We start from the raw sequence: 16,678 nt of genomic DNA on the forward strand, positions 1-16,678 counted from the left end.
ACTGCCTCAAAACACTTACGGAACACAGTACGACTTAATTAAATTTGAAGTGTAATACTATAAATCTCAGTGTTGCTTCTCAGACAGCTTCTTAAAGCTGCCAGCAGAAATAATTTCTGGGGGTATTCACTCTTCAAACACAAATCAAGCTTTTTTTAGGTGCTTAATACTGAGCTAGACCCTAAGGATATAAAAACACAGTCCCTGCATTCAAAAGTGTTAATCCCACAAAGCAAGACTAGTACTAATCCATATTCTACATAAGAGCCATCGGGTTCCTACCATCTTCCCTTGGTAAAGCTATATATTCAAGAGTAGGAGGCTTACTTTATTTACTTTTATATTTCCACCACTAGCATGTAAAAGTGGTGCAATAAATGTTCAATGCAAGTCTAGGTAACAATTCCTTAAAATTTAAAAAGCTAAATTTGTAGGCAGTATAAAGGACATACAAGTTATTCCCATCATTAATTCACACAATCAACTTTTTCACTTCAAATAGTCAAATTACATTAATAGATCGTAAGCTACAAAACCAAGGTAAAACTTCCTTAGAACTTAGTCATGGCCACGTACAGTGGCTCATACCTGTAATTCCAGCACTTTGGGAGACCAAGGCAGGAGGATCACTTGAGCCCAGGAGTTTGAGACCAGCCTGGGAAACACAGTGAGATCGCAGCTCTAAAAAAACTTAAAAATTAGCTGGGAGGATTGCTTGAGCCCAGGAGTTCAAGGTTACAGTGAACTATGATTGCACCACTGCACTCTAGCCTGGCAGCCTGGGTGAAAGAAAAAGACTCTGTTAAAAAAAATAAATAAATAAAAAAGAGTCTTGTCTAAGAATTCTGAACCTGGGGTCCCCGATGGATGTAAAACTCCAAAAATTTTTGGAAAGAACATATAACAGATGAATTAGGACCTAAAACTTAAAAGAACCACTGATTAAGGCAAATGCCCTAACTTTACACACAAAGGAACTGCAGAAAAGAAGGAAATGTCTCCAAAGTGCTTCTCAACTAACCAGTGTTAAGAGCTGCGTATTTATTTGCTAGGGTTCCCACAACAAAGTACCAAAGACTAGGTGGCTTAAACAATAGAAATTTATTTTCCCACACTTCTGAAGGCTAGATGTCCAAGATTAAGATGTCCACAGGGTTTATCTCTTCTCAGGCCTCCCTCCTCAGTTTGTAGATGGCCTTCTTTCTCCAGTGTCATCACATGATCTTCCCTTTGTGCTTGTCCTAACCTCTTCTTACAAAGACACCATTCATATTGGATTAGGGCTCATATGTATAACATCATTTTATCTTAATTACCTTTTTAAAGGCCCCATCTCCAAATATGGTCACCTTCTAGGTACTAGGAGTTGGGACTTTAACTTATATACATTTGGAGAGCATACAATTCAACCCCTAAAATTCTGCCATCTGGCCCCTCAAAATTCATGTCCTTCTCAGACACAAAACACATCCACTCCATCCCAACAGCCCCAAAGTCTTGACCCATTTCAGTATCAACTCTAAGCCCCAGATCTCATCTAAATATCATTTAGATCAGGTACAGGCATACTCAAGGTTTCACCCTGAGGCAAAATTCTTCTCCAGCATGAACCTGTGAAACTAGACAAGTTATTTGCTTCCAAAATACACCACTGGTGAGACAGGCATAGGATAAACATTCCTATTCCAAAAAAATCAGAAAGAAGGGGTGATGGATCCCAAGCAGGTCTGAAACGTATTAAAGGCAAATCCCATTAGATTTTAAGGCTCAAGAATAATCTTCTTCAGCTTCATTCTCCATCTTCCCAGCTGACAGGGGTGGCAGCCCTGTCTTCTGAGCCCACCAGTGTGGTAGCCCACCTCCCTCAGCCCTAAGAAGTAGCCTACCTTGACTCCTCAGGCCTGAGCCCTCTGGTCCTGTGGTAGCAATAGTAGCCCCTTTGCCTTCTCAATCATCTTCAGGGTCATTCTTCCCTCTTCTTGAAGAACACATGTTCACAGCCAGATAGCTCTACTGACCCATTTTATAGAATCCCAGAAATCCAACAGACTTCCTTCATTTTTATCCCTGTTCCCTTCGGTACCAGCCAGCAGCATTTCCACTGGTATAACCCCATCTCTGTCCTGGTTTCTGCTAGTTGCTGCCAAGATGGCTGATTGGATCCACAAGTCACATACCCCTAATTGCTTTAGGAAATGGCTGTCTTGCAACAACTTTGATGTTCTCTCCAGAACATGCTAAATTTTTGCAATACGGATAGACTGAGAATTTTCCGAATCTTCAGGTTCTGGTTGCTTTTGGCTTAATAATTCCTTCTTAAATTTCTCTCTCTCCTCTTGCATTTTACTTCAAGCAGCAAGGAGAAACAAGGCCATATCTTTAATGCATTGCTTAGAAATCTCAGCTAAACATTCATCATTTTGTAAGTTCATCCACTTTCCACAAAACACAATTTGGCTATTTGCCACATTATAATAAGCATTGCCTTTCCCTCAGTTTCCAACAATATATTCCTCATTTGTTTGAGTTCCTACCAGAAACACCTTTTAACATTCATATTTCTACCAATATTTATTCAAGGTGACATATGTATACCTCTAAGATGACAGAAGCTTTCTCAACAGCTCTCCTATTTTCTAAGCTTCACCAGAATCACCTTCAACATCCATATTCCTACCAACAATCTCTTCAAGGCAGTCTACGCTTTTTCTAACAAATACTTCTTCTGGCCTCTACCCATTATCTAGTTCTAAAGCCAATTCCACATTTTTAGGTATTAATTACACCAGCACCCCACTTTCCCAATACCAAAATCCATATAAGTTTACTAGTGCTTCCATAGCAAAGTATCACAGATTGGGTAGTTTAAAGAACAGAAATTTATTTTCTCACACTTCTAGAAGTCCAAGATCAAGGTGTCAGCAGCGTTGGTTTCTTCTAAAGCCTGTAGATCTCTTTGGCTTGTAGATGGCCATCTTCCTCCAGTGTCTTCACATGGTCTTACCTTTCTGTGTGTCTGTGTCCTAATCTTCTCTTCTTAAAGGAAACCACTCATATGGGATTGGAGTCCACCCATATGACTTCATTTTATCTTCATTACCTTTTTAAAGGCCCCATCTCCAAATACAGTTACATTCTAGGTTCTACAGTTAGAATTTTAATCTTCAGTGTATCAGTTGGGTGTCTGTGTGTGGGAGTGGGGGGTGGGGATGGATAATTCATCCCATAACAAACCTGAACTATTCATATTCACTTATTGTATGAATATTGAATACCAATCTTTCCCAGCCACCATGCTAGCTGATGACCAAGCAACAGTGAGCAAAACAGGTATAATACCTGACTCATTAGCTTAAAAATAATGAAGGGAAATAATAATATACAAATGAATAAAGTACATGAGAGCACACAGGATGTAGCTGGGACCTCATCAAGCTTGCTATGTCCAAGAAAACTTTGAAGAGCTCAAATCTGAAGGGCAAGAATGGAAGGGGTATGCGCACATAGAATTTTTTAGCAAGAGGGAACAGCATACCACATTCAAGGAATTGAGAGGTGGCTATCAGGGCTGGAATACAGAAAGTGAGAAGAGTAATTAAAAAAACATGAAGTTGCATAGGAAAAACAGTAACATCATCCAGGGTCTTAAATATCACATTATGATTTCTGGTCTTTATTCTAAGAGTAATGGGAAGCAACTGAAAGGCATTAAGCATGATCACATTTTCCCTTTAAAAAGATCACTCTGACAGAAAGAGGGCACAAGGAGCTTCTAAGGTGCTAGTAATATCATATTTCCTGACCTGGGTATTAATTGTATAGATACGCTCACTGTGTGAAAATCCATCAAATGATGGTAGTTTAAAATGTAGAAACAGATCCAAGAGATATTCAGGTGGCAAAGTCCATAGAATCCATTTGATGGATTGAATATGAGGGGGAAAGAAGGCATTGAAGAAGACTCTCGACTTTCTAGCTTACAGAAATAGATGAAAGGTAAATCCATTCACTGTGGCAGGAAATCCTGGAGTCCCAGATTTAGAGAGATCACAGGTTCAACTGGAGGAGCCTTTTAAGCTTAGAAGTGGAAATGTCAGGTAGACAGTTAAATATACAGACTGGAGTTCAGAAGAGAAGGTTATAAAGAAAATACATTTGGGGGTCAATATTGTTAATAGAACCAGTAGGTACAAAAATCAATCAGCCGACTACTTAATGAGCTCCTACAGTACTATAGGCACTGTTTAGATTTTGTGGACACAGCTGTGAATAAAATAAACATGTCCTCATTTATCCTATATTCTATTTCAGGAATACTGCCAACGAATCAGTAGTAACATCAACTACTAGTACTACAGTGAAAGTGACATCTCAGGTGAGACCTAAAAGTTAAGAAAATGCTAGGCATAGGAAGAGTAGATGAGAAGAGCATTCCAACAAGAAATAACAGCTAGAGCTTTTAGCAAGGACAAGCTTATCATGTCTGAAGAACAGTTCAAAGAGGCCAGTATAGATGGACTGTAGTAAATGCAGACTGGTATAAGACAGGGGCAGAGAAGCAGCCAAGGACTAGATTATGTAGTGTTTAAGCAGTGACTGATTTTACATATTTTAAAAAGAATTTATAGACTACTCTAGCTGCTCTGTGGATAAAATTGTAAGGTGGCAAAAATAAAAGTGGGGAGACTACTATGTCCACATGAGAAATGATGAGACCACATGGGGAGAGCTAAGAGTAAGAATAGAAGATTGTCTAGAACTGAAATTTGAAGAATTCTAAAATTCAAGGACCAAGAGGAGAAGGCAGCAAAGGAGACAGAAATAGCCACATAGATCTGAACAAAAACCATGATGTCAATGAAGCCAAGTAAAGTATTTTAAGGAAAAACTGATCAAAAGTTAAATGCTTGCTGAGTAGTCAAATAAGAGCAGTGAATAATGCCCGTAAATACAGAGGAATATTCTGGAAACCTTAAAAATCAATTTAGAGGAATGATAGGGACAGAAACTAAAATGGAGTGGGTTCAATATTATCAGAAGTGAGGGAGAAAAAGAAAATGAATGTAGACTACTCTTTAGAAAGAAGTTTGGCTATAAATGAGCTGTGTCAAGAAAGAGGGACTTTTAAATCAGAAGACTTGATCATGTTTAACTGTTGATGGGGTCAGACTCAGCAAAGAAGGCAAGGTTGAAGTTACAGAGAGAAGGAATAACTGACAATGTATAAAACTTCCTGAGAAGGAAAGAGATGCAATTCAGAGCACAGGTGAAGGCATTCAATAAACAAACGAGAGAGGATGGACACAAATGGAGGAACTCAGACTGCCTAACTCTTGTAATAATATGTTCTTCCCAGTAAAATCATGCTACGAATATTTTGAAAAGTGTCCAAAACAGGCCAACAAAATTAACTGAAAGAAAGTTACTGAATTACTGAGGTTGAAAAGCCAAATAATGACCCAATATGTATTATTTTCAGATAAATAATGAAAAATCATGTAAAGATATGCATCAGTACCAGCTATTCTTGATTGCTGAATACAGATAAATATGTGAAAACAGATGCAAGCATTTGTGTGTTTTCTTTAAGTTACACGTAGGATCACAGTTCTTTGGGAAAAGGGTTCTAAAAAGTGATTATGAACTTTTTGTTGAACCACTTTAAGACTGGGACAAATACCTGGAGTATTCTTCTCAGTCTAGAAATTCTTCTGTAAAGTGTTAAAGCAAAAAACCTTAAAAGAAATAGATAATCGAAAGCCTCAACTTTGCTCTACTAATCTGTATTCTAGGATTTAATTTCTTGATCATAAACCACAAATCTAAAGACTACTGGTGAGGTTAAAATGGAATAAAAGGCTCTGATATGGCACTGGATACACCAAGTTAAATGGGTGATCCTTCTTCTCTGGTGGTCTGGAAATCCTTTCCCCAGCAAGTATCAAATACAACTGATTCATGCTCCATCTCCACATTTCCTAATACAGGTTGAGCACCCATAATCCAAGAAGCTCCAAAATCCTGAACTTTTTGAACACTGATTGACATGATGCTCAAACAAAATGTTCACCGGAGCACTTTGGATTTCCAGGTTAGATATGCTCAATCAGTAGGTATTCCGCAAATATTCCAAAATCCAAAAGAAAATCTGAACTCCAAAACACTTCTGGTCTCGAGCATTTCAGATAGGGATACTCAATTTTTATTACAAACTGCCCTGTAACGTTGCTCTTTGATTACTGCTTCCTTTGTATCAAGTTTGTTGACTATTTTAGGGAGAAGACTGTGCCTAATATCGAATAAAACAGTTACTGATTCTTAGTAAAAAATAAAGCTCCTAGGACACAGTAGTGATCCAAAGATAACAAGATCCCTGGTTTTAATTTTCAAAATGTCTAGCCCATTACTCTTATCATATTTCCTATAAATACTTCAATTTACTTATATTCTAGATAAATATCTTAACTGCATCTCTGCCAAGGGTTACATTGAACTATATTCCTATAATCTCAATACCCTTATGTACTGCTTACCAGTTTCCTGAATTGAAAACTATCTTAATCTATTCATAAAACCAATGACATTTCTTCTTTTCTATTCTAAACAAAACCTCCAACTTTTCTTTTCTATTCTAAACAAAAACTCCAACTCTAACATTTAGAACAAAAAACACAAACTACTCTTAAGGAATTAAGAGAAACCAAACAAGACCCAGTTCTTCAATTTTTTTAAGTTGACTAAAACAAAATAAAGCAAATACCCAACAGTAAGAATTCTGTACTTCAAGATTTTCCTTGTAAAATTTAAATTACTTACAAAGCAAACTTAAGTAACTGTCTCTTTTAGTGTTCTTTTAGAAAATTAATTCAAAATTCCATAAAAGAATAAAAAGTTCCTATTATAGAGAAAAAGCTCCTTTAATTCTTCAAATATTCAGAAAATTTATGGAATTTCCATGATGTCTACTACTAACATACTTATGTAATAAGTGGACATAAAAGAAAAGTAAGTAAAACCACTTACAAGTAGTATTGACTTATTTTAGGAAATACTGCCTGAAAATTAATTACGGTTAAAAAAACCCAACTTAACATAATTTAACAATCCATTTATTGAACACTATACATTTCAAATGCTAATTAAAATAATAAAATATTAAAATTAATTTAAAGCCTTAAAGTACAACAGTATATGTAAATAATTCAATGGAAAAAAATGCTCCTGAAATATGATTATCAAGTGTATTGATGTTTAATTTACAGAAAACATTTAAATAGTATAAACTCTATCAATTTTTTTTTTTTTTTTTTTGAGATGGAGTCTCACTCTGTTGCTCAGGCTGGAGTGCATGGCGCCATCTTGGCTCACTGCAACCTCCGCCACCCAGGTTCAAGCAATTCTCCTACCTCAGCCTCCCCAGTAGCTAGGATTACAGGCACACGTCACCACGCCCAGCTAATTTTTGTATCTTTAGTAGAGACACGGTTTCACCATGTTGGCCAGGCTCGTCTCGAACTCCTCACCTCAGGTGATCTATCTGCCCGGCCTCCGAAAATGCTGGGACTACAGGCATAAGCCACTGCACCTGGCCCAACTCTTTTCAATTTTGGCTTTTAAAAACAGAATTCTAAATGGCCTCTTAAAGATTTCTTCATTTAACTTTCCTGATAAATCAACATACCTTATAACCTTAAAAAATAAAGATACCATAAAGATGGAATCAACTCTTCACTGGAATTTCTTTTTAATCTTGGAAAAACACCAAATTTTTAAAAAAAGATAACTATGTGGTTTAAAAATAATACAGGGTTACAGTAGATACATGTCTAACATAGATTTGAATCACAGTTTTATCTCTTACTAGAGAAATCATGTTAGGTAAGTTGTTTAACCTAAATTTTTGTTTCCTCTTTCTAAAGCCATTGTAGACTTGTGAAAATTAATGACTGTAACAATCACATTTAGATGGGGGCCTAGCACTGATGGGCATTAAATAAGCAGCAGTTATTTAAATGGATATTATTAAGACTTTTTGCTACAAAATTCCTATTGTTTGTTGCAGCAGCATTGCACCATATAAGAAACCACTTGTAAAAATTTAACTCAAAATAGTTATCAGCTTTCCTTCAAAATCATTCAGTTAAGGGCAACCAGCAACCATGACATAATACTGAATTATGTAACAGTGAATTTCAACCTACTGCTTATCAATTAGCATCCATCATCATATAATTAAGTTAATGTAAATATTTTTTCTCAAATCTATACATTCAAGTTCTATGCCATGTTATGGATTCCCCACCAATGATTAATAGATTTTTATAAATCTTTCCAGCCATTTTCATAACTAAATTCTACCTAACCCACAGGGTCAGGAAACTAAATGCAGAGCTGTGGTGTATAAGTTTAACTTGGTTAAGTAAGGCTAAGAAGGAACAATGAGTTCAGTAGAATACAGGAGGGAAAAAGATATTATCTCCCGCTTCGCCAGTCACTTACCATCCCATCATCTTCATTAAGAATGTTATGAGGTTACAGGACAGCTGAGCAAAAAATGAATAGAATGAAACATGTACACAAGAAAAGACTATGAAAGAAAAAGAAATATGATTTCCAAGATTAAGAAAAACGGAAAAAAAAAAAAGGAAAACAAAGAACCCACAATCCCTTCCTGAGTAAATTTTCTTTCCTTTTGTTACACTAAATAACTGAAGAGTTCAGAATTACTCTTCAGAATTTCTTTCAGAATGAAGAGATATTCTGAAAGCTGTATAATTATCATAATTACCAACTGAAAATTAACACCAAGAACAAAACTTTAACTTTACACGTACCATCTGAAAACAGTTAAAACTGCAAAATAAGAAAATAATCCAAATAATAGAGTATATTTCAATGGACTCTACTAAAACACAAATTCAACCATGAAAAACCACATTATTCTTTTTCCCTTAGTTACTAGCAAAACTGAGAGGCAAACCCAATAGCTTCTCTCAAAGTATTTCAGTCTTCCCATCAATTTACAAAAAGTAGTTCAATTACAAAAAAAAAAGGAAATGGAAATATTACAAACCAAACCAAGACTTCGATGTGAAGTCTTCAATTACTCACCAATTGCTAACGCAATTGTGTCTAGTTTTGAGATTAGGGATCAGACTGTGCCTGTGTCCATGCTACAGAAAAATCATCTATTTTTTTCCACACTGAAATTTAAGAGAACTTACTAAAGTTAACATATTCCATTCTGGGAAGTGAATTATAATGTGTAATTATTACAATTACCACAACTGGAATGTAACAGGGTTATTTTTCAGAGAACAAAATTTGTCAGAAGGAGAAGGAAGAAAAAGAGATTATGAATGATTAAATAAATTTCTATTGGATATACAAAAAGTCAAAACTTTTCAACACATACAGCTTAGCTTCTAGAATTAATAACTATTTACTGTTGAGACTCTCTTTCCAAAGTTATTTATGCTACTCCTTCTTCTTGTTCTTGTGCATAGAGTGATAATACATTAAGAATTTCTGGCCAGGTGCAGTGGCTCATGCCAGTAATCCCAGCACTTTGGGAGGCTGAGGCGGGCGGATCACAAGGTCAGGAGATCGACACCATCCTGGCTAACACGGTGAAACCCCATCTCTATTAAAAACACAAAAAAATTAGCTGGGCGTGGTGGCAGGTGCCTGTAGTCCCAGCTACTCAGGAGGCCAAGGCAGAAGAATGGCGTGAACCCGGGAGGCAGAGCTTGCAGTGAGCCGAGATCGCGCCACTGGACTCTAGCCTGGGCGACAGAGTGAGACTCCGTCTCAAAAAAAAAAAAAAAAAAAAATTTCTGTAGATCTTCCAAATTATTGCTTACATACATGTACATTCTATTACAAAAATTACACCACTCAATGTAGTCTAAATTATTGAGAATAAATTGTAGCCATTCTTTTACATGTTTTCTGAACTTAGTTGCAGATAATCACAATCATTAGCTTTTCAAGGTTTGCTCTGAAACTTACAAACCATGCAAAAGTGAAAACTTAGGCTTAACATATTTGGCAACTTAAATCAACTAAATTGAATCAATCTAAATACTGCTTTGCAAAGTAAAAAAGGAATCAAAATGACACATAAGACAATCACTAATCCCTATATTTTTAGGGTGTATTTCAAGAAATTTACTACTACTTCTTACCATCCTAAGGACTGCATAAGAAGAAAATACAGTATACATACAGGGAAGCCAACTGTTTTAATGATACCTTTTATAAATAAATATTTGTTGCCAGTCTTATCACCAAACATTCATTAATCCCTTAATACAATCTCTCCTTCTCAGAAAATTTATGAAGATACAGCTGGTAACTTCAATAGGAAAATTTTTAATTTATAAATTGTAGTTCCTAAAACTTAACTCTAAAAAATCACTAACTTAACTTACTCCTGCTGCTGCCACCAAATTTATTCTGAATGTTCTGAATTATTTATTCTGAATCATAAGCTAAGATTTTGTTATAAGACATTGTTCAATATGGATTGCAAACGTTAAGGAAAAAAAAAGCTTTTAGCCCTTATTAGTTATCGTATTCATGTCAGAATACATTAAACTTCAATAAAGACTAGCAAGCCTATCTGGCCAAGGTACTAGAACACACAACTACAATTCTTCTACATTTTCGAAAGAGACCACAACCAATTTTCTTTATAAATAGTTAGAAAACCAGTCTCAGAAAATCAGACATTTTTGCAATAAAAAAATTCAAGTATAGCCAATACAAACATTTCATATCCTCTTAAATCATACTTTCAAAACTTATCTATACGTAAAACTGGAAAATTCCAGAATCTGTATTAATTAGACAAGAGATAAGCAAAGTTCAAATACTTAAATCACCCACTCCAACAATTAAAAAAATTCAATCTTTTGTAAATAATCTTACTTTTAAAACAGACAAAAATATAAAAAAGCTAACATTATCTTTTACAAAGATAAATACTGAAAATAAAGATTACCTGGGTAAAAAGCAGTACCAAAAGTTCGAATTAATTACCACACAAGAATTTTCACTAAAATTATGAAACATAAAAAATCATAAATTCATTTACCATAAAAAAGTAACTTCTGCACTAAACCTATGGAACAAACAAAAAAATACAATTTAATCTTACTGAACCAAACTAGAAGTTGTATTCTACTTAACTAAGATGTACTCCATCTTAGTTAAATATGATTAATATCCACTTTAATTATTTGTGATGGAGATGGTTAGAATGGGGTATAGCAGCAGGGGTCTATTCCACTAACACTATATCTGGCTGGGTGCCTGTAATCCCAGCTACCAGGTAGGCTGAGGCAGGAGGATCACTTGAGACCAGTTCAAGTCCAGTCTATACAACAGAAAGAGACCTCCTCTCTTAACCCCAAACCCCAAAAAAGACTGTCTGAATAGAATTTTGATGAAAAATTGTAAATTTCACATTTTTATAGATTTTTAAACACCAAGCAATGACTTTAAATAGTGATTTTAGTATTTCCACTGCATATTCATTCCTCCATTCTGTTTTTAATTAAAATTAGCCACAATGTTTAGGAAAACAACTGTTTTTCCACCTTAAAAAAACCAACTAGGCCTGGTGTGGTGGCTCATGCCTGTAATCCCACCCAGCACTTTGAGAGGCCAAGGCAGGCGGATCACCTGGGGTCAGGAGTTCGAGACCAGCCTGGCCAACATGGTGAAACACTGTCTCTACTAAAAATACAAAAATTATCCAGGTATGGTGGCGTGCGCCTCTAATCCCAGCTACTCAGGAGGCTGAGGCAGGAGAATCGCTTGAACCTGGGAGGTGGAGGATGCAGTAAGCTGACATCATGCCACTGTACTCCAGCCTGGGCTACAGAGAAAGACTCTGTCTCAAAAAAAAAAAAAAAAAAATCACTAAAGCTGGTGCAGTGGCTCATGCCTGTAATCTCAGCACTTTGGGAGGATCACTTGAGGCCAGGAGCACAAGACCAGTTTGGGAAACAACGCAAGATCCCATCTCTACAAAAAAAATTTTTTAATGCAAAATAAGCCAGGTGTGGCGGTACATGCTTGAAGTCCCAGCTACTTGGGATGCTGAGAAAGGAGGACCCCTTGAGCCTAGGAGTTCAAGGTTTCAGCGAGCTATGATCACACCACCACACTCCATCCAGCCCACGTAGCAGGACAAGACCTTGTTTGTTTAATTCTGAGTAAGAATGTTAGCTTTCCTGCCTCAGTAAGATTTGTTTATTTATTTGGACTCCGTGATGCAACAGTAGTTGGCTCACTAACATTATAATGTAAAAAAATTAATTGGTAATGACGAATGATCTCTGATTATTATTTAGTAGTCAGAACTAGGAGACGAAGACAAGTCTATAATAAAATCTGGAAATTAAAATAAACTTAATATGAACATATTTCCTAATAATCTGTTTCTCCCAAAGGCAATACTCTACTTTCCAAAAATAAATGTAAAAGTTGTTTTAAAAAAACTAATTTTTTTTTTTTTTTGAGATGGAGTCTCACTCTGTCTCACAGGCTGGAGTGCAAGTGGCGCAATCTCGGCTTACTGCAAACTCTGCCTCCCAGGTTCAAGCGATTCTCCCCCCTCAGCCTCCCAAGTAGCTGGGATTACAGGCAACACACCACCACACCCAGCTAATTTTTGTATTTTTAGTAGAGATGTGGTTTCACTGTGTCAGACAGGATGGTCTCAAACTCCTGACCTCAGGTGATCTGCCCACCTCGGCCTCCCAAAGTGCTGGGATTACAGGTGTTAGCCACCGCGCCAGGCCAAAAAGCTAAATTTATAGTACTATTACTCCTAAGTTTATGAAGACAGAGGGAAAGAAAGGGACATAATAGTCTACCTAAGAGTTGTTTCACCTGTCCCAAAATGAAATCCTTTTGTACAATTTTTAAACTGCGCTAATCTACAGAATAAAATACTTAGAAACACAAGTCCAAACACCAACAAGTATTACTCTGAAGTAAAAGAATATATGAAAACATAGATGAAGATGTGTATATGTATACAATATACATTTACACACAAAACATGAATTAGCATATTCTTACATTGTAGTTAAGATGAACAAATATATACAAACACACGTATTAAACAAGATAAAGGTAATATTCATTCAAATGTTAACAGCACTGAATAGTACAAATAAAATCATATTCTTACTTCACTAAAGGCAATGTAACAAAGGCTTTGTTGATAGCAGTGAATCTAGTTTTTGGCCTCACAACTTAAAAAGTAATATAAAGATGTGAGAGAATATTTAAAGTTGAAAGGAATAGCAAAAGGTTTTAAAACAAAGAAATACTATGGGATTCAAGATGTGCTGGTTTAGGAGAAAGCTTAAAGGCCACAAAATATTAGGTAAAACATATAAAGAATCATAATGCTTAATTTTTAAAATAGCATTGTAATTAGCTGGGTTTTTTTTTCCCCTAAAAAGAGTAAATCAAAAAAGTAAATCAAAACTGTTGAAGAAATATTCTTCAGAAGACATTGGTAACAATGTGTATTAAGAGAAGTAGTAGTGTTTTTTTCCTCATGTTGCAAAGAGAAATGCTTCATTATCTAGGTTAGTCTAGGTAAAGCTTGGTTTGAAGGCAGGGGATGAATGACAAGACCTCTGAAATGAATTCCATCTCAGTTTTTAATCTTATATAAAGAAACACATCTAAAAACTATCCAGTGAGAGAAATATAATTTGCTCTACAGAAAAATTAGTACTAGAAGATATTCTATAGTACAAATCCTCTTATGACCATGGTAAGCAACTGTCCAAAATATTTTCATACTAGAATTGTATCACATTAAATTGAACAGAGAGAAGTAAAACATTATTAGAATCACTTTATCCCTTCAAGAACTGGCAAGCATGTGGGGTTAGGGAGATGGGTTGAGAAGGAGCATGATAACTATGTATGTATTACAAGATGAATATGCATATTATGAAGAAAACTCCCCAGGTGATTGATATACCTACTATCTAACATTTGCTGGGGAATTTTGTTTGAACTAAGTGATGTGCTGATTATAGCTAATAATTTTGTCACACAGATCAATCAGCTGAAATACAATTTTACCTGTCTAATGAATAGAGAAAACTAAGGTACCCTATACCAAGTCAGCATTTCTTGTATATTTAAGGTAGTGAAGGAAAAACACTAAAGTTTTATGAAAAGTTAGATTTAGATATGAACTATTAAAAAACTGTTCAATAGTATCTATAAAATAGATAAATTAGTTTAAAATTTGATTGTAGAAAAACATCCTAGCTCCTACCCACCACTCTACTACTCAGGTGTTTCCATAACAGCCAAGAGTATTACAATAAGAGAATATAAAAACATTTAAAATACAATTTCATATATTTTTATTTACACTTTAACAACTTGCTGGGAATTTAAACAACTTGCTGGGAACATCTTTGTGAGGCAATGTAGCCTTTTTTTATTTGAAACTATTTAAACTCCAAGACAGGCTCACTAACTCTTTTTCAAGTGCGACAACAAATGTGTTAGCTGAAAATAGCTAATTTAATGATTACTTGTGACACAGACATGATTATGTGAGCCAAGAGAGCCTCCCCACCTCTGTCTCCCCTGTGGAGGAGGAGGTCTTTGTGTGCTTTTGTGTGATGGTTCCACTGAATTCATTACAATAGAAATGGACATTTGATATTCATAACGATCCAACATCTGAGCAATCTTCTTTCGAGACACACCATGTTTATTCCTCCTAACAAAAAAGAAAAGGATTGTAAATCTTTGTTGCAGAATGTACAGGCTTAGAGATTAACTGTTTTAGAGAAAAAGTACACAAATGCTAAATAATATTTTGCAAATAAACAATATATACTTCATCTGTCCACATTTTATGTAAAAAGACTTATTAAAAACTCAAATGTTTTTATATTTTAAAAAGGTATAAAGATTCCATATATCACAGAAAAATGTTAATTACATCCTCTTCACATAGAACTACCTATTCACTGAGCCTGCTGACTATATCCCCTTGTTAATAACAAAATTAAAGATTATGAGATACTGTTTTAAGAATTACAGAAAGATTGAGTGGACTTCTAGGACTTGCAAAAATTGAAGTAAAATATCGCTTTTTAGAAGTTATTTATGACAGTTCCTATCACATTTTAAAATGGGCAACAACAAATTATTATTACAGACACAATTTGAACATCTCTTACAAACATAATGTTGAGTGAAATAAATTAGACACAACGAATATAAACTGTAGGATTCCATATATATGTATTATAGATAATATAAAGCTTTGATAAAAGGCAAAACTAAACTATGGTATTTTTTTTTAACCTTGCCCCTGCCCCCAAACTATGATATTAAGGCCAAAGATATTATGGCAAAACTTTAAAGAAAGAGATTATGATTACCCAGGCAAAACAATGGCTACCTTTAGAGAATAAAAGGTAACTGTGACTGGGAAGGGGAATGCAAAGAGCTTCTGAGATGCTGGCAATGCTCCCATGACATGGGTGACAGCTAAACGTGTGTTGATCTTGTAAGAACTTTGTTAAGTTATATATTTATATTTATGTACTTTTCTGTATGTCAGTTATATGACGCTAAAAAGTGGTTTAAAATTTATTCTGGACCCTGAAAGAACTCCTGACAACTTATTTTACCCTCATAGTTTTCTGTAACTTGACCTGGACATGACAAAACATACAGGAAACATATTTTTACATTTATCATTCTAGATGTACAAATGCCAATTTATTTATCTTGGAAAAAGGCCAGAAATGTTTACTTTTCAAAGCTGACATTTACATTCTAGATAAGAAAAGAAAGCAAAAAAGATAGAAGAAAAAATGAGATGAAGTTGAAAATTGGCAAGATATGACTAAATCTGGCTGGGTGCAGTGACTCACAGCTGTAATCCCAGCACTTTGGGAGGCTGAGGCCAGCGGATTGCTTGGGCCCAAGAGTTCAAGAGCCCAGTGCAGGCAATATGGCGAAACCGTCTCTACCAAAAAAAAAAAAAAAAAATTAGCTGGGTATGGTGGTGCACACTTGTAGTCCCAGTTACTCCCAAGGTGGGTAGATCGCTTGAGTCCAGAAGGAAGAGGTTGCAGTGAGCCAAGATCGTCACTGCAAGCCGGGTGCAGTGGCTCACACCTGTAATCCCAGCACTTTTCGGAGGCCAAGACGGGTGGATTGCTTGAGGTCAGGAGCTCGAGACCAGCCTAACCAACATGGTGAAACTCCGTTTCTACTAAAAATACAAAAAATAGCCAGGCGTAGTGGCAGGTGCCTGTATACCCAGCTACTCAGGAGGCTGAAGCAGGAGAATCGCTTGAACCTGGGAGGCAGAAGTAAGCTGAGATCGCCCCACTGAACTCCAGCCTGGGCAACAAAATAAGACTCTGTCTGAAAAAAATAAAAATAAAAAAAGATCACTACTGCACTCCAGCCTGGGTGACAGCAGTAGACCCTGTCTCAAAAAATATGTTTTTTAATTTAAAAAAAAAGACTAAATCCACAAGATGCCAATATTTATGATTCAATCAATCCTTTTCAAAAATCAAACTGCACCAGGTATCAGTTAAACTGGCTTTGTTATATAAAGGTAAATTTATATTATGAAAATAATAAATTTTAACAA

General features: G+C 35.6%; 1 protein-coding gene across 10 annotated transcripts in view; it reads right to left on the reverse strand.

The window, feature by feature from the left end:
• The window catches only part of N4BP2L2 (NEDD4 binding protein 2 like 2), a 100,859-nt gene that overhangs the window by 65,021 nt on the left and 19,160 nt on the right, over positions 1-16,678 (reverse strand). For 8 of the 10 annotated variants that reach the window (XM_054446802.2, XM_054446800.2, XM_054446801.2 and 5 more), the window contains exon 6: positions 14,630-14,776. In XM_054446802.2, coding sequence (XP_054302777.2) covers positions 14,630-14,776 — 147 coding nt within the window. Of the gene's footprint in view, positions 1-14,387; positions 14,777-16,678 lie in introns of those variants that run through there. The other 2 variants (XM_063650747.1, XM_063650746.1) reach the window with 1 other exon arrangement.

Source organism: Pongo pygmaeus, chromosome 14 (assembly GCF_028885625.2).
Source record: "Pongo pygmaeus isolate AG05252 chromosome 14, NHGRI_mPonPyg2-v2.0_pri, whole genome shotgun sequence".
NCBI classification, from domain to species: domain Eukaryota; kingdom Metazoa; phylum Chordata; class Mammalia; order Primates; family Hominidae; genus Pongo; species Pongo pygmaeus.